This window comes from Prionailurus bengalensis, chromosome E4 (genome assembly GCF_016509475.1).
Source record: "Prionailurus bengalensis isolate Pbe53 chromosome E4, Fcat_Pben_1.1_paternal_pri, whole genome shotgun sequence".
Classification (NCBI taxonomy): Eukaryota; Metazoa; Chordata; class Mammalia; order Carnivora; family Felidae; genus Prionailurus; species Prionailurus bengalensis.
The window spans coordinates 18,550,514-18,569,060 of NC_057360.1; the positions used below are offsets into that span (position 1 = coordinate 18,550,514).

At 46.5% G+C, this 18,547-nt stretch overlaps 1 protein-coding gene across 4 annotated transcripts in view; it reads right to left on the reverse strand.

Annotated features, from left to right (window-relative positions):
• Positions 1–18,547, reverse strand: part of ASTN1 (astrotactin 1) — a 306,757-nt gene that overhangs the window by 99,060 nt on the left and 189,150 nt on the right. For 2 of the 4 annotated variants that reach the window (XM_043568658.1, XM_043568657.1), the window contains exon 9: positions 1,683–1,757. The exons of the other annotated variants lie outside the window; for them this stretch is intronic. In XM_043568658.1, coding sequence (XP_043424593.1) covers positions 1,683–1,757 — 75 coding nt within the window. The remainder of the gene's footprint in view (positions 1–1,682; positions 1,758–18,547) is intronic. 4 annotated transcript variants of the gene reach the window in all.

Sequence of the window (18,547 nt, forward strand, 5' to 3'; positions counted from 1 at the left end):
ACCAGACAGGCCAGTTATTGTCATGTTAGGGGCCAACATGATCGATGACCCCACTGGCTCCTGAAATAACTGCAAGGGTCAAACCATTCAGCTGACCGCTCTGCAGTGCGTGGGTATCACATGCAGTTGGCAGCTAACATATCTGGAAAGAACAAATGGTACTTGTGGGGATGGAAGCACAGTTTTTGTACCGGTTCTGCTCTAATAGCAATTTCGTTAAGGCCCCGGTTTTTCAAAGTGTTGGTTTCTGACTTTTAGGGGAGAGGAAACTTATGCACATCAATCCGCTGAACGCCACCAGGCTCTCCATCTGCCTTAGCTTTATCACCCTTGGAAGGTCTTAGCAGACCAGTGGTAGAAAAAGAGAGAGAAAAAAAAGTCAGCCAAACGATAAATCCTTGTTGGAAAGTTTAAATGCCCAAGTCATAGTCTAAGGAATATAGCTGACATCTTGTGCAGCGCGAATCCTCAAAAGCAGCCTGCGGAGAAGCAGCTCTGTAAATATGCGCTCTTGCTAAGAGCATGCCTTAAGAGAACACTGCAGGGGCCAAACCCAGGCCATCTGGGGCCAACACAGAGGAGGAACCAGAGAAGCTGGGGTAGAGGAGTCGGCTCTAGGGGGCAAATGCAGGAGCAAAATTAACACCTAGGCCAGGCCCCAGGCTGACAGGAAAGGTCCCGGGAAGGGACCGGAAAGGAAGCGGAGAATATGGAGACTCAGCACTCTGTACGAGTGCAGGAAAAAGGAAACAAGCTTTCCATTTGCCCCACACGGCCCGCCTTTTCTCCGTAGAGCCCTGCACTAGCTTAATGCATCCTTGGCAGGACTATTTACTTCCTCCATCAGAGGGCATGCACGTAGAGGGACATGTATTCACATCCATAGTGCCAGGCCACAAGCAATCTCAGGTACTCTGCCGGTAGTCAGCAAATACTCATTAAATGAAGGACACGCTGACAAAATAAACGCATGCTAAGATCTTAGTTTGGAAATAAAGTTGTGTTCCGGCTAAAGCCGGGCGTGAATTAAACTTCATGAACATCCAATAGTTCGCGGCGGCACCCAAATTCTTCCTCTGCTGGTTGACTTTTCTAGCATGTGCTATTCCCAGGTATGTAGGTAGAAATTTGGGAGGGACTAGAAATATCCAATTTGATTAGGAGGGTGGTAGATAAAAGAAAAATAATAATGAAGTAGAGCTGAGAAAAGGAGGAGGCAGGGGCGGGACAGATTCTGAATAAGACTTGACGAAAAAGGTGCAAATTAGATGCAAGAGGGAGAGGCAGAAACTGACATTAATTGCCTGCTCTGTGCCAGTTTCTGTGCCAAGGGCTTTCCCTGCATTATCTCATACATTCCTCACCACAATACAACCAGGCAAACAACGCGGCCCCATTTAACAAACGCAGAAACTGGAGGCTCCAAGAGGTTAAGTAAATTACTGGGGCTCCCAGAGCAGGCAAGCAAGGAAGCCAGGACCCAAACAAGGGCTGTCTGCCCTCAAGAGTTCTCCACGCTGTCACTGGGCGTGAGTCCGGGGCCAGCACTTTTGTAATGAGGAGGGCAGAACAGCTAGATGTGCTTCCCATTTTCTACTTTATCTCTAGGGAAGAAAGTTCAGTGCCAAGTGAGACATGGGGCTTGTAGACATACGTAAGCAAGTCCCTAGACAGCCACTTACCTGAATATTTTATCAGAAGGCTGTTCTCCCAAAACCAGGTCAAAGCCCCGCTGAAATATTGTGTAAGGCCAAGGCCTAAAAGGAGAAACATCATTCAATTAAAGTCAACTCCACAAACACTCTCTGAACATCTACTTCGTGCCAGGCACCATGTTGGGTACCGGAGACCCAAAGTCACGGAGGCCTCATCCCTGCCCTCAAGGATCCCACTGACGGGAGCTCACGTAAGACCCTGAATGCTGGAGCCAGACCAAGAACGGGATCAACATAAAAATCACCGAACCACTAGGAAAGTGGAACGTAACAGACATGACAACCACAACTACAGAAACAGTAAAATTATATTAAGGTGGACCTCACGTAGCTGTAATTCACGGTCCTTCTGATGTAGATTTAACTGACACTTAGCTTTGCCTCACTTAAAAAAAAGAGGGTCAGTATGACTTCTTGGGAAAGACGAAGCCTCTGGAGTCAGACGGTTCTGAGTTCAAACTCTGTTCTGCTGTTGGCTTACTGTGGGCAAGTTAGTTGCCTTGTTGAGTCTAATTTCCTCTTTGGTAAAAATAGAGTCTCTAATAGGTGCCTCCAGACCACTATGAAGATTAAGCAAACCTCGTAGGCCAAAGGCACAGCTCATACAGGGTCCTCGACATGTTCCCCTTCCCTCCTCAAAATGACAAGAAGGCTGACAGGTTCCAGATGTTTTCAAACATTTTAATGCCATTCCTCCAAACAGGAACAGTTGAAATGGTATTTTTTAAATGATTCTTAACTACAAGTCTCCCTTATGAGCTTCTAGGTTCTGTCACTTATAATTGAAAGTAACAAAACTATTTTATTTAAATAGTACATATATATATCTTTTGACTAACCCAAATGTCTAATCCAAAAAGTATTTACTCATTTGAGGCAGACTTAGGAAAGCCCGCGATTGTGCTGGGTACTAAATATTGTACACTCTGGATGAACTGAGCCCTTGTTCCCACGGAACCCAATGATTGAGGATTTTACTGGAGACTAGAAAAAGTCAGCAGAATAAATTGACATAATTATGATTTGGGGCTAAATCTAATGCTAGGAACCAACCCAGTGGTTGTCAGTGTGGGTGCCATCACCCAAGAGAGTGCATTTGGGGACATTTATGGTTGTTCTCCCACATAACGATTGGACACAACGATTGGAGGACACTGCTGGCATTTAGAAGGCAGGGCTAGAAAGGCTAGAATCGGACAGCGCTCAAGATAGCTCTGTGCAACAAAGCATTTCCGTATGTCCTACAAACTACAGAATGCCTCACTACACATTTACATAGGTTAAAACTTGCCTATCGTGACCTGAGCCAAGATGCTAACTCCATTTACACATAAGCACAAAGCAGCTTGTACTGCTTTAACCTATGACAAATTTTCTGGGTGCATAACTATCATGTAAATGGAGGGAAGATTATACATTGTTACTTAGAAATTTTACCAAGAGGTGTTCACAGGTTTGGAAAACCATATCACTGTCTGCCATGCTGCTCATGATCTTTGAATCACCAATACAGCACATCTGGATCAGTGGATACTGCTCCTGGACATATCGTACATCATATGTTACTTTACTTATTACTTATTATTCTGGTGAATCTACATTCGGGGCAAGTGTCTGTCAACTTTATTAAATTCTCCTGTTGCAATAGTACCACAGCATTTACACATTAGAAGCTACTCTATCACTATAAAGTATTTTCTTTTTATTTCTCTTTTAAACACTGTTGAGGCATTACATTTATTTTTGAAATCTTGCGTATATAGATTTTACTACTTGTGAATTTCATGTAAGGGGTTAAAATATTTGTTCTATTTCATGTAAAGGGGTCAAAAATATTTGTCATAAAACAGAGTGTTGGGTCTGACAGGGTTGAACACCACCAACGTAACTCAACTAGTTAACCAATTAACTAGCCAAAGGAGTCAGTATTTGCAAGGGGAGCTCCTGGGACTATAAACCGAAGTGGCTGGGATGAATGCATTCTCTTTTATGCTTACTATTTATAAACACTTTGTTCTTGGAATTCAATTTAGAAATACCCTGAAGCAACTAGAGTTGGCTCCAAAAAGGACCCCACACTGTATTATGAATAACCCCTGCATCAAATCAACAGCTCTCCCCCCATGTGTCTTTCATGTTTGTTCTGTTCATTGGAGGTGAACCCACAGAGAGGGGTTTGAATATGATTCTTTTTTGCTGAACAGCGAGTGGTGGCTTATGAGCTGCTAAAAATTATGCATTAATTGAAGAAACACTCTAGAAATCACGAGGGGAAAAAGTCCCATGTGATCCTTGACACCTAGAAAGGGGAAATACAAAGAGAAAGAGAGAGAGACATAACTTTATCTCTCTGTTGGGCAAACTAGCATTTTATTTACTATTAGTTTGATAATTTTAAATAACACACATTTTGCCTTCTAGTCATCTCTAGTGCTCGAAACTGGTACGATGTGTAATTAGAGTTAATTCTTGGCATGGGTCCTAGGTTGTTTGAAAATATATGTCGAGGAGCCAAATTTTAGGACTGGCATTGATTACAATGTGAACAATTAACTGCGTAGAAGAACATAAATAAACCTGTATTCAAGCCATAGGTAATAAATCAATGAGCCCACTGATTAAGCACACATCAGCATGTTGCTAGGTAGGTCAGGTCAAAGAGCCTTCCTGCTCTCGAGGGGCCTGGAGATCGAGAAAGACAACTCAGAATCCAAGGGCGCAGATGTGCAGGGTAGAGCTTGCCCAGATCACAATGAGAGGCAGCAGGGCACGTCAATTAGGATGTGGGTTCTGGAGCCAGTCTGCCTACTTCGCATTCCAGCTTAGCCACGAATCACTGTGCGATCTTGAGCAAGTCCTTTAATCATTCTGTGTCCCCATTTCCTCACCTATAAAGTAAGGCGGATGGTAACAATTATATCCACTTGGCGAGGTTGTTATGAGGCAGAACTATTTAATATAGCTAAAGGGTTCAGAACAGTGTTCTGGCATTTAGTGAGTGTCCTACAAGCATTGGCTAAATTAGTTAAATTTAGCAGTTACCCGAATCAAATACAAATATTCTAATAAGAAGGTTCTCAAATTTCTATACAGGAACGAGTGTCTTGCCCTAGGGTGTGAATGCCGTGGCAATACCAGGCTTGAACTCGGGTTGTGCATGTATGCGTGTGGCCTGGAGAGGAGGCAATGATGAATATGCGAACACCAAGGCCCCACCCCCCACCTCCCACCCAGCGGTCACGTCACAGGACAGTGACTATACCGTGTTGACATTAAGTACAGGGAGAGGGGGGAGAGCGTGTGTGAAACGGCGAGAGAAATCAGAGAGGTGGGATTTCCTATTTGATTTATTTAGCAGATATTTATGGAGGGCCTATTGGGTGTGAACTGTGATACCAGGCAACAGGAGTTGGGAGACATTCTTGCCCTCAAAGGAATCTACGGTCTTTCTGAAGAAACACGTCTGGCCAGACAGAAGAGAATGGAGTAAACGGGAGGAGGGACGGAGTTACAGGAGACCAGCTAAGTGGTACTGCAGTGGTCCAGCACTCCTCCCAGCCACTGGGAAGGCTGGGGGTTGGCAGGGCATGGGATGACAGCAGCGGGGAGCTTGGTGCCCATGAGCGGAGAGGCTACGGCGGGGGTGGGGGCGGCATACAGGAAAAGGCAGGGGGTAACACGATGAAGAGCTGGACCTGAAAGCCCCAAAACCGCTTTGGGGCCAAGTTATCCGTGACCAACTGAAAGAGGGAAGGCCTCTGTGTCAGGGCTGTCTGGGTACAAGTCCAAGTAAGACAACGGAACTGGCCTCACCAGAAAGAGGCCCATCACTGAGACTCTCCTATCCAGGTTTAAATGGAAGTTGCCGTTGGAGGGGGGTGCCTGGAAACCGGGCCCCAAGGCCCTCAAATTGTCCCTCTCCTCTCTTTGTTTGGTTTTTCACCTTTCAGGCTTTATTCTCTCAAAAGGCCAACACCCATGCTGGAGACTTGGTCTCCAGCAGCTGCCACTCCTGTCTTTCCAGGGTCAGGCCACAGAGATGTCTCCCCTCCTCATTAGGAAAACATAATCCACGGAGGAACTGCTTGACAGGTCCTGAATCACGTGAGCAAAGCAGACCAATCTCTGGGGCCAGGGAACGAGAGGCATCTAAGCAGAGGCAACCCCTGTTGGGTTTTCAGGGCTGGAGCTGGGGGGGAGGGTGAATGTCAAACACATTTCCACCCCAGCTTCTACCTGCTTGTGGGGCAAGAGTGCTGCCTCCCTCAGAAGTGGGTGGCATTACTGAGCACACTGAGCCAATACGAGTTTTGTGGGAAGAGCACAGGGCTGGGGAGTTGCCCACGGACCGCATCAGGATGGATGTGGGGCAGAAGGTGGAAACCTGCAGTTGGAAAGAAGCTTTGCTCTCTTGACTTCAACTCAGAGGTGTGGGCTCCAACATTCTCTGTCCTGCATTGGATAACCCAGTCCCCTCTTGTTAGTTTGGGAAAATTAGCAGAATCAGAGGTCAGGAAAGAGTTGATTTGTTAATTTCTTCATTCTGACAAATCAAGACCCTGAAGACTGTCCTCCTGTGTGGGCAGCCATAGACGGCCTAGATTCAGGGTCACAGGCCAGCAGGGGAACCATCCGGAACCATTGCCTCAAGCAGAAACACAGTCCGTGCCGCAGACAAGCCCCACAGTAATGCAAACTGGTATGCTAGAACTATTCGCAATCTTTTATTTGCCTCTTCCTCTCTCCCTGGCTCACACAATACCCAGTTTATGCAGAACCTTTCCTAAGCCAGGGCAACTCCCAAACTTTCAGCTACTCTCCTCACCCCTTCCTCTTCTTCTCCAAGACACATCAGTACTCATGGGGTTCTCCTTTTGGTCCTGGTGTTGGGCTGGGCCAGAAGTTGGCTGTGGCCTTGTCTTGACTTGACTGGGTGGGCGTTTCTTCCATGACACTACCTAGACCTAAGTGAGTCAGTGACCACTCTGCACGGTCTGCTCCACTGGATGAGCCCTCACACTAGCTCTCCCAGTGCACAAAGAGACCATTTCTGTTGCAAACGATTTCAAACTCTGCTTTTCGATCATGTGCAGCCTTCCACTTAACAGTGGCACCTAGAAATGGAGCTTGAAAGCTTTTGGTCGGCATGTCTGGTAATGGGCTTCCTTGTGGAGAGCTCAAAACTCATTGCCTGGGAGGGAGAGGGGGAATAGAGATAGATAGATAGATAGATAGATAGATAGATAGATAGAGAGGAGGGAGGGAGGAGGGAAGGAAGGAAGGAAGGAAGGAAGGAAGGAAGGAAGGAAGGAAGGAAGGAAGGAAGGAAATAAGCAGAGGGGATAGAGAAAACAGAGAGAATACATACATGTATGTATGTACGTATGCACGTATGTGGGGGGGATGTGTGTGTACCCAGTTCAGTGTGGAGAGACGATGCTTCAGTTGTAGGCATTGATAAATAAGGCATATCATGGAGCTTCTTTTGAACTTATATTTTCCTCCACCTGTCACTAAAGAGAGTATTTTACAAATGAAAATTATGTGTCCATAGTTACATAAAAGCACATCCTTTTAAGCTTGCCTCTGGCCCACATTCAGCTAAGTTTAGGGTGGAAGCATAGTCTCTGAAATTCCAGCCCAGCTAGAGCTACACTACGGGGCTCTGGTTTAGAAGATCATACCCATATGTAATATGACAGGCTTTTGAGCAAACGTTCCTTTCCCTGGCTAGGTAAATGCATTTGCAAGCAGGGAACGGTGAAACAAAGAAAGAACAGAGGCTCATTAAAAAATGCTTCTGGAAAGAAGGTAGTTTGCAAGATATACAGGAGAAAAGGTGAAGAGAAAAATGGTAAAAATGACTTTTCCAGTTATGCCGTTGGCTGAAACATTCCATGCCTCAATTTATCCTAATGATAAGAAGGGGAGATTATTATGTGCCACTGTCTTCACGATCAGTACCAGTTCTGGAAGAAGTAAGTACTGGAACGACTGATGTCTCAATTATTTGCTAAACCCATGGCTTTGTCACAAGTTAAATAATAAGGATAATGATGCTTGATGTATCCATAGGATGCTTTAGGGCCTGGGGGCTCTTGCAGATTTCTTTCTTTACCTGGAATTTCTCCCCCTCTCATTTCTGTGGGTAACTTATACTATTCTTTTAAGTCTGGCTTAAAAATTACTTCCCAGGGGCGCCTGAGTGGCTCAGTCAGTCGAGCGTCCTACTCTTGATTTAGGATCAGGTCAAGAACTCACGGGTTCATGGGATCGAGCCCCGAGTCGGGCTCTGAGCTGACAGCACAGAGCCTGCTTGGGATTCTCTCTCTCTCTCTCTCTCTCTCTCTCTGCACCCCTAGAAACAAATTAATTAATTAAAAATTAATTACTTCCCCAAATAGATCTTCCCTGGTGCTCCAAGACTAGGTCATGCCCCTTATTATATAAAACACCCTGCACTTTTCTTCAGAAAACCTATAAATCTAATTAATGTATTATGTATTCGGTTACTATTTGCCCTCATCAGATACAAAGAGCCCTGCCATCATTTTTGCTCTCCCTTCACTGTCTAACATCACGCCATCACAGAACAGGCACTCGGTGAAGAGCCAGATGACATGACAAATGAGGTCAGACCCGGCCTGAGTCTGGGAGGAAGCAGTCCCACTGTGCCACACGGCCTCGGGCAAGGCACTTAATTTCTCTCAGCCTCAGTATCTTCATCTATAAAATGTGGAGAAAACAGTAGCTGGAGTCGTATATAAATGAGGGTGTATATATTAGCACAGTGCCTGCCACACGGAACAAATTCAACGACTAGTAGCTACGGTCATTATAACCAACACCACCATGTGATGAATAAAAACGCATTTCTAACATTACGTTCTACTTAATTTTTTTCTAACGTTACGTTTCCAAAAACAAAAAACAAAACAAAAAAACACTGTGATGACCGTGGTATATTTTACAAACTCATGTTACCTTTAAGCATGTAAATCTCATGTAAAAACAAATTAAATATTGACATGACTTTATTCATTATTTAATGTCTGTTATTTAGAAGTTTTTATGTAGCAGAATACCATATTTGTAGGTTTACAAATACCAAATTTGTAGGTTTAAAACCTGGCTCTACCACTGACTAGCCCTCTGCCCTTGGTTAAGGTCATGAAATCCTGCCACCAGAACATTCCATGCACTTGCTCCCGTCATGCCCAATCCCATCCTGCCCCCATCTTTCCCCGACATTTCAGTGTCTGGCTCACTGTCCTCTCTGACACTTCGCCATAATTTTTGGTGACTTCAGTAGCCACTAAGATGATGCTTCCAATTCTGAAACCACTCAGCACCTTGACTTTTCTTCCTAAAGGAGCCTGTCCTCCACCCCTACTCCCATGGTAAAGCCTAGACTACCAATGTCTGCAACCCTTCCTTGGTCATAATTTCAGGAGTCCCAATATTTGATCATCACCTCCCACCTTCCTAGATCACTCCTCCTAACACCAGAATTATCTACGCTCCCGAGACTTAAAATCCATTCATCCAACCACCATTTTATTGACCCTCACCAACCTCACGTATTCTCCCCCTCTTCACTTAGATTAAATTCTGTGGCCCGCTATTGGAATCACATGTAACCCCCACTCTCGCCCCTCCACCGCTTTATCATACTTGTCTAAAACACTCCAACTCTGGTTCAGCTCAACGACCCTGTGGCTCCAGTCCCGTCTGCGCAAATGAATGCAGTTGGCAACCAGGCTGATCAGTCTCATTTTAAATCCCACACCAGTGACCTCAAGTGGGTTCTGAATACTGCCTACATCACACTACATTTTCCTTGTCTGTTCACTCTCCCACTCTCTAGATCATATTTCAAACCTTCTCCTTTCTCCTCAAAACCTCCAACCCCTCCTCCCCCATCCTTACCCTTGGCTAATGATCTGCTTCCTACATAACTGAGAAAGCAGAGGCAATCAGATTAAAAGCATGTCCCACCACATCCACCCACCTACCTGCCTCTTGCCTATTGCTTGGCCCCTCTTCCAGTAATTAGGCACGAACACTTTGTGTTCCATCCAGAATGCTACTATTGCAACTAACCCTCTGACATCTTATAGGCAGTGCGACAGAAGGGAAGGAGCCCTAGGTGGAGGTTACAAATCCCAGCTCCCTTCTGCTACTATGACTTCAAGTGAACGCGTGTGCCCCACGGTCTCAATTTCTTTACGTGAAAAATGAAAACCATGAGGTATATAGCATATCCCATAAAACAAAGTATGTAGAAATGATCATTGATAATCTTTGATCATTCACGTGAATTGGGTTTCTGCAGTTTTATTCTATACTTTGTGTGTATGTGCGTGTGTGTGCTTTACAGAAATTAACTCAGGTAAAACAGTGGAAGCCGGCAGAATTCTTGCCTCCCCATGGGTCAGTTTTCTTGTCTATAAAATGGGACATTAACAGTACCCACCTGACCAACTGCACAGGATTAAATGGTCTAAAATATGTGCCAATTACTCATAATGACCTTGGATATATGGTAAGTTCCGAATAAATGCTGGATTTTATATTTCACACATTATCGGGAATGCTGGTTCTAAATGTCGAAAAGGGTTTTTCTTGAAGAAATTTTAGATACAAAATGATTTTGAAAATGACAATAATGAACAAAATGTTGAGACTTCCTGCCCCTCCACCCCCCGCAATTTTAGAAGATAAGAATACGGCCTTGAAAAAAAGGGGCAATAGGCAAAGACAAAGGCACAGTATGATGGTTAATGTGTCACCTTGATTGGGCCGCAGGGTGCTCAGATATTTGGTTAATCCTTATTCTGGATGTTTCTGTGAAGGTGTTTCAGATGAGATCAACATTACAATCAGTAGACAGAGTAAAGCAAGTTGCCCTCCCTAGTGTGGGTGGGCCTCATCTGATCAGTTGAAGGCCTGAATAAAACAAAAAAGCTAAACCTTCCTTTGAGTTAGCGAGATCGCCTCTTGCCTGATCAACTTTGAACTGAGACATTAGTTTTCTCCTGTCTTTCAACTCGAACTGAAACATTGCCTTTTCTTGGGTTTTAAGCCTGCTGGCCTTCAAACTGGAACTACATCATCAATTATCCTGGATCTCAGGCCTTCGGATTCGGACAAAAACTATACCATCGGCTCTCGTGGGTCTCCAGCTTGCTGACTACATATCTTGGGACTTGTCAGCCTCCATAATCACATGATCCAGTTCCTTACAATAAATCTTTTTTTTTACATATTTGTGTCTGCAGCTTCTAGGTTCTGTTTCTCTGTAGAATACTGACCGATGCATACATATAAACACACACCCACACACATACACAACTCTAGAATCCACGCTTAACCTTTTTGTCAACACAAAGCATTTCAGGGGGACACAAGCATGGACCCCAAGTAAGGCAGGAGACATCATTGCCTTGACCCTGAACACCTGCCTTACGGAGGGAGAGATACATGTCTGCCTCTGTAACTCAGGGGCCATCACAGAAGGCAGACACAGAGTCTATCTGCCCTCAGATGGAGAAAGTTGGCACAGAGACTTGGAGTTCCCCTGTATGTTCTGGGATCGAGGCTGGTATAAAGTAGAGGAAGAAATCTTGAATAGGTCAGAAAAAAAGCTGGTAATAATAGCTGCCATTTGCTGAACATTTGTCACATGCCAGGCAGGCACAGCCACCCGGAGAGCTATCCACCCTACAGTTACTATCCCCATGTTGTAAAGGTAAACGAAGGTTCAGCAGGGTTAAGTAAGTTGTTCAAGGTCACACAGCTAGTAAGGGGCACAGGTGAGTGTTATCACGGACAGCACAGCCCACACTTTCTCCCACACCTTGCTCCCCCTCCTCTCCATCAGAGGCACAGGGATGCTGGAGAGAACGTACAAAGACAGCATTGCATCTGCAGGCAGGGATGCTACCTGGGTGCTGGTCTGGCCTGCCCACCACTGGCTTCCAGGTGCAGTGACAGGTGGTGCGGGTGCTATCTATAGTTCACAGGAGGGATCCCCTGCCTTCTTTCTCGTGTTTGTGTGGGGGCAATTCTGACATACACCAAGCGGTAAAGTCACTTGTTTATCTGTCTTCCTCTTTTTTTTTTTAATTTACTTTTGAGAGAGAGACAGAGAGAGCAAGAAGGGGAGGGGCAGAGAGAGAGGGACACAGAGAATCCGAAGCAGGCTCCAGGCTGCGAGTTGTCAGCACAGAGCCTGACGTGGGGCTCGAACCCACGAACTGCGGGATCATGACCTGAGCCGAAGTCGGATGCTTAACCAACTGAGCCACCCAGGCGCCCCAATCTGTCTTCCTCTTAAATGTTCTCTCATTGACCCAGCTACTGACTCTCCTTTCTCCCTGCATCTTTTATAAATGACACTTAGTAGAACGGCTCTCACACTTTGGGGTACATCAGATTCATCCCACATATGGGATAATAGTTGTCAAACTTTAGTTGCTCTCATTTCACATACCTAATGTGAAGCCAAGCATCAGTATTTTTAAAAAGTTAGGTGGGTGATTGGAAAGCACACAATAGGTTGAGAATCTCTGACCTGATGTGTGCCTGCTCACACCCCAGCCAACCTTTACGAATCAGTCCGGCATTCTGTAAAATACAACTGCCATAAAAACAGAAATTGCAACCTAGCCCAAGAATTCCCTGGAACCTGCTTTTAAATTTCTGAATAATAATGAGAGATGAAGCATATTGAGTTCTTTCTTGTCCCTTTTCCTGATGAATTAAGATATCCCAAATCTCATTACGAGTACACGAGATGTACATCTGTTTTGTTTTGTTTTTTTGTTTTTTTGTTTTTTTTTTTTTTCAACTTTTTATTTATTTTTGGGACAGAGAGAGACAGAGCATGAACGGGGGAGGGGCAGAGAGAGAGGGAGACACAGAATCGGAAACAGGCTCCAGGCTCTGAGCCATCAGCCCAGAGCCCGACGCGGGGCTCGAACCCCCGGACCGCGAGATCGTGACCTGGCTGAAGTCGGACGCTTAACCGACTGCGCCACCCAGGCGCCCCTGTTTTGTTTTGTTTTTAACTGTCAAGTCATTTTGACTTCAGTGAATCAACATTTCCATTAAAAGAGTATGCAGCATTGAGATTTTCATGCATTCATAAATGCATTCATAGGGACAGATGTCCCCCCCCCATAATACACACACACACACACACACACACACACACACGAGCCCATGCTCCACATGCACACACGTTCACAAACCCTCACGCTTGGCCACAGCCAGCTGCAACAATTGCTTTGGGGGAAGGAGAGTCAGACGCCTGGCAGGGCTCACAATGGCTCTCCTCCTCCTCCTCCTTCTCTCTTTACCTCCTGGCAGCTGCTCTGGACACTGAAAGCCAACATGCAGGACGGGGCCGTGGAGAGCAGGGTCCCTTGTAGAGGAAATCAGCACTGGGTCTCCCATCACTCACACAAGTCACCCCACGGTCCAGCTTCTGAGGGTGGCTCGAGTCAGGCAGACCGCGGTGTGAGTCCAAGGCCTAGATTTGAGGTCCCTGCCAGCCCTGTGAAACTGACCAGATATTTAACCTTTCCACATCCCTCTTTCTTTTACTGTGAAATGGTGGTAGTAATAGTTGCCTGTTACTTACAGGGCTATAAGCAGATTAAATGAATGAATAAATACCGTTTCAGTACAATGGCTGAAGTACAGTTGTCCTTTCCAAATGGAAGCTCTCTCCCTCCATGTCTCTCTGGCCTCTGGATCCGAAGGCTTGGTTGATTTTTACCCTGGGCTAATGCAGCCGGGGTTTCAAGTTCAATCCTCCTGAAAGCTTGTTAGTCTCGCTTACCACTGTCCATGGGCACAGCCTGGGCCGCGTGTCCCCGGACACCCATCTTTGCTCACAGAGGAATCGGACCCGAGCTTGGTAATGGATCCGTGCAAATCCATCTCTGTGTGAGAGAAGCAGTGTGGCACCTATTCACCGCGGAGGGTGACCTCCCTGTAAAAGAGGAGGGTGCAAACCTGGGGTTCCCTCCTCCTCCAGAGATACCTGCATTCAATTCCCATGTGAAGGTAGGGGGGAGCCAACAGCATTAACACAAAAGAGAAGAGGCAGAGGAGGCCTAGGAGAAAAGGTAGCTTCCTAGCTGCCTATGATTTTGCATCAGGAGAAACTGATAGTGTAAATGAACCAGAGAAGAATCACAACGATATCCATCGAGGACCTGTATTTAGTATGGAGCTTTTACCCCTTCCCCAAAGTCCTTTCCTATCTCCTAGTTTCTTTCAGTTCTACTAATTTGTTTCACGATAAATTCAATTTCTCCTTCACATAGTCATTTATTTATTTACTTGAAACATATTAATTATCCAAGTGCCATGTAAAAAACAGTTTGCTAAACACCGTCAAGGGACACAGAAATGATTAATACACGTTCCCTGCCATCAAGGACTTCATTAATGTAGTGAGTCATTCCTTGAGCAGTTATTACACACCTCTGAGGAGCCAGGCATAATGGGGTGTGCTGGGACACACGATCAAAGGCTGGGTCCCTGTCCCAAATCATGGTCTAAGAAGAATGACAAGCAAACAATCCACGGTGTTTGGTTTGTCAATTTTTATGGCAGAGCAAATAAAAGCCATTATTTATTGTGCATTTACTAGTAGTCAATGAACCAAGTGCTTGCTGCTTACTACTTCATGTAATTCTCATACAAATGCATAGGCATTCTATTAAACCCATTTCACAGATGGGGAAAGCAAGGCTTAGGAGGGTTCAATAACGTTAGCCAAACTCTCACAGCTAACACGTGGCAGAGCCAGGGCTCAGGCGTGGCGTTCTCAGATGTCCCGGCTCTTGCTAGGACCTCAGTGGATCACCTCCACCCTGCTGCTTCCAGAGAAGGCGGGGGGCACCGAGAGGCACTGGCTGCAAGGGCGAACCCACACAAGTGTCCACATCCCCAGGCAGACGTGAGAAGGCAAGACTGAAAAGGCTGAGCTTCAACCGTGAGCTTGGGCAAGACGTGCAGCAGGCAGCTAGACAAGCAGGGCTGACCTTGCCCAGAGAGGGGAGCACAGAGATGGAGAGTGGGAGCGAAAATAGAGACGGCAGGAGCAGAATAGAGGTGACACCGGCCCCTGATCAATCACTCACTAGACCCATTCATCCCTGCTTCAGCGATAAGATCACCGAGGCTCAGAGAGGTTACATGGCCAAAAAACCATACGGAAGACAAGCGAGGTAAGATCATTCGTTCATTCGTCCACCTACTTATTCAGCAAATATATATTCATTGGCTGGCATGGGCCAAGCTGTGTGTTCCGGGGATACAGATGTGAACAAAAGCCAAGGTGGTGAGGTTCTGCTTCATGGAGTTTATACTCATGAATAAATATAATCACAGTTGAGGAGAAAGCTCTGAAGGAAGGAATGCGGTCTTGAGTGTGTGTGGTCAAGGGCAGCCTGTCTGAGAAGGGGAAGGTTAAGCCCTGGGCTAAGAGGAATTTTACATACAAATTGCATCATGCCACTCCCCTCTGTTAAATTCCTGTCCTGGCCCTCAAGGCCTTCCTGCACGACCTGGCCCCCTGCTTAGCCCTGGCTTGCCAACTTCATCAGTAGCCTCCACCTCCCTGCTTGTTACTCTACAGTCAGGTTTCTGGAATGGGCCGGGATCATCCAGGGCGAGTGAGGCCTGGAGCCTCTGCCCCTCCCTCCTGCTCTGGCCGGTACCTTCTCATCTCTCAGCCTCCAAGACTCCAGATTTCAAGTGACCTTGCCCTTCCCTCCCGTTAGCCATCCTTGATGAGCCGTCTGTTTCCCTCACTCTACTTCTCACGGCCTGTAAGTATTCTGGGACATGTTTGTTTCATTGTTTGTCCTAGTGCCTTCCCCACGAGAGTACACATGCCTTGAGGGCAGGAGTCCCCAAGGTTTCTGCAGCCAGTGGCAGAGCCTAACATACGGCACGAACGTCATTCCATGGGGAAAAAATGAGTGAATGATTTGGGTGATTACAAATCAGCAGAAGTGTGTGACATTAGAAACAGCAAGGTCTATGTGTGTGGTGTCTGTGTGTGTAAGGCGGGGGGGAGAGAGTGATTGCCAGACTGAGTTTGACGTTTCAAGGTAATAATTAGAATAGCATCATCAACTGACAATAAGAGCAGAGACAAAATACATAGATACTTCCCTTAAGGCAGAAAAGGAAATGAGAAAAATGATATGGAAAGATAACAGGGTCAAGGGACCACCTAACATTTGAATAAGGGATAGAAGGTGGCCAGGCGTAATAGCAGATGCAAGAGAGAGTCGGCTGAGGGGCAAGACTCTACGGAAAGCGAGCTGAGTCGAAAGGACAAATCGAGGCAGAGTTCAGCTGTGGCCCTGAGGACACAGCCACTTTCCAAAAGGGCAAAGATGAGGAGAAACCGCACGCAGACACAAGGAGGGCAAGGACCCTGAGCCACAGAGCTCTGACTTTGCTAAGTGAGATCTGAAGTTATGGGCTGAGCATCAGAGCCAGGATAGGACTGGATGATTGAGGACGGGGAAGAGGGTTCTGGCCCATGACGAGAGATGAGTAAGAAGACTATGACGTTGCTCTGAGTCCCTGGCTAGAATTCCAGAAGGACTACCCATCAGCAAGTTTCTTTGGGATTCTCCCCAGCTCGAGGAAGCCCCCGAACAGCACAGAAACAAACAGAAACAGCCATTATAAAGCTTGGAGCAAGCTAGGCAGGTGGGGCAGTGGGAAAAAAGGGTAGGGATTTGGGGGTGATTGTGAATGTACTTTCATAAATGGCTCATGTGAGGTCTAGGCTAGCTGAGGATGCACATAGAGCCAGGAGAGAGACAGGGGAGGATACTGAAAAATGAAGTCCAAGAGTAGACTTTTTGGGAGGATGGAATGGGACAAGGAGAGGCTAGGGAGGCTGTGAAGAACTTGAGTTCGACAGCCTAATCGTGAGATGCTTTTAAAATACACTGCCATCAAGCAGTGGCTCTGCCGGCCATCACCTAAAATCAAGAAGAACCAGAAGATACTGGTGACCTGAGACATCAGTTAGAAGGACAATTAACATGTATGGTTCTTCATTTGTGCATTCATTCAGCAAAGAGCTACTGAGGGCTTACCATGTGTCAAACACCATACTCATCATTGGGGAAGTGGAGTCAAGTAAGACACAGCCCCCTCCTCAAGGACCTATATAGTCTAATGAAGGAACCAGGTAAATCGGTGGGTTAATTGGCTTCTATGGGGAAGCAGCGGGAGGAAGGCAGAGAGCAAGGTTCCAAAACCAAGGCTTTATCAACTGCATGTATTCCAGGAAGTAATCACGGCCGTGCGAACTGAGGGCAGATGAATCACGGTGACTACTTCTCCAATCCCATTCAGTGACTGCTGAATGCATCTAGTTCAACAGCTGTTCTCGGCCACGGTGGCATCAGAATCCCCTGGAGGGCTTGCTGAAATTCGAATGGCTGGGCCCCACCTCAGAGTTTCTGATTCAGGAGGTCTGGGATGAACTGCAGAATGTGCATTTTAGCAAGTTTTTAGGAGAAGCTGATGCTGCCAGCCTGGGAATCACACTCCGAGAACCTGTACTAAGGGCGTTAAGCTTCACTGGGCGTCAGAATCACCTTGGGAGCTCTCAACCCCACGACTGCCCCAGAGACGTCCGATTTAATAGGTCTGATATGGGGTGTGGCCCAGGGGACATGTTTCAGTACACCCAAGGAGATTCTAATTTGCAGCCCGGCTAGAGAACAATAGCATTGCTTTGTGACCGGCACTGTGAAAGATGCCCAGAACACAGAGCACAAAGACCTGGGCTAGGTCATAAGGAGTTCAAGGTCTAGAGGGAGAATTACACATATGCATATATTTACATAACGAAAGGGAGGTGAGCAGTGGACGTTTGGAAAAGTGCAGGGCGAGGCTGAGGGCAAGCGGGAAAAGCTAGATAGAGTTGAGGAGGAGGAGGTGGGATTTGGAAAGGAGACTGGAAGAGAGGAAAGGTTGGACTCTTCCGGGGTGGTAAAGCAGAAAAGGAGCAGTGCTGATGTCAGGACAGGTGAGGTTTGATGATGTCCGGGTGGGGGTGGCTGCAGTCCAGGAACAGGAGAGAGCCTGAGAAGGCGCTTTGCTGGATAAACGCAGGTGGTCCGATGTGACTGATGTGCCAAGAACATGGAAGGTGAAGCCTTCGCAAGGCGAGGCAGGTCAGGAGGCAGGACGTGGGCCAGGCCGAGGCTCTGGGCCCCCCAGCGGGTCTCAGGAAGCCCCTGAAGAGCTCCCCACGGTGGCCCTGGTACCCTCCCTGGGCTCTCTCCCTCACCTCACAGTCACAGCCTCCCCCTGAAAATCATCACAGCCCCCTGCTTTTTCTTGCTAATTTTCATGTAAAAGACAGATAGGAAAAAAGCAATTCGGTGCCTCAGTCTTGTTAGACTCGCAGTAGATTTCAATCCCCTTTACTTATTTATGGACCTATTTTTCCCAAGTGCTTCTTTTCCCTGGTATATTTGTAAACACCATTTTTATTCCTCTTAATCCGTTTGGCAGCATTAACTCATTCTGCACTCACGGCCCTCATCTTTCCCATGAAAAATGTTCACAGACGTGGTTAAAATTCACAGATTTTTCGTCTTTCCCAAAACTTTTTCTGATTTGGGGCTTGGGCACGTTTCCTTGCCTAGGCCAGGTTTTGCTGAAGGCAACTCACTCCTCAACGCAAGATACGTTTCCTACATTTTGCATCTCAGTGCCCCCACGCTGCGCACACGAGCTTTTCTCACACGCGCACTTAAAGCCTGGAAAGT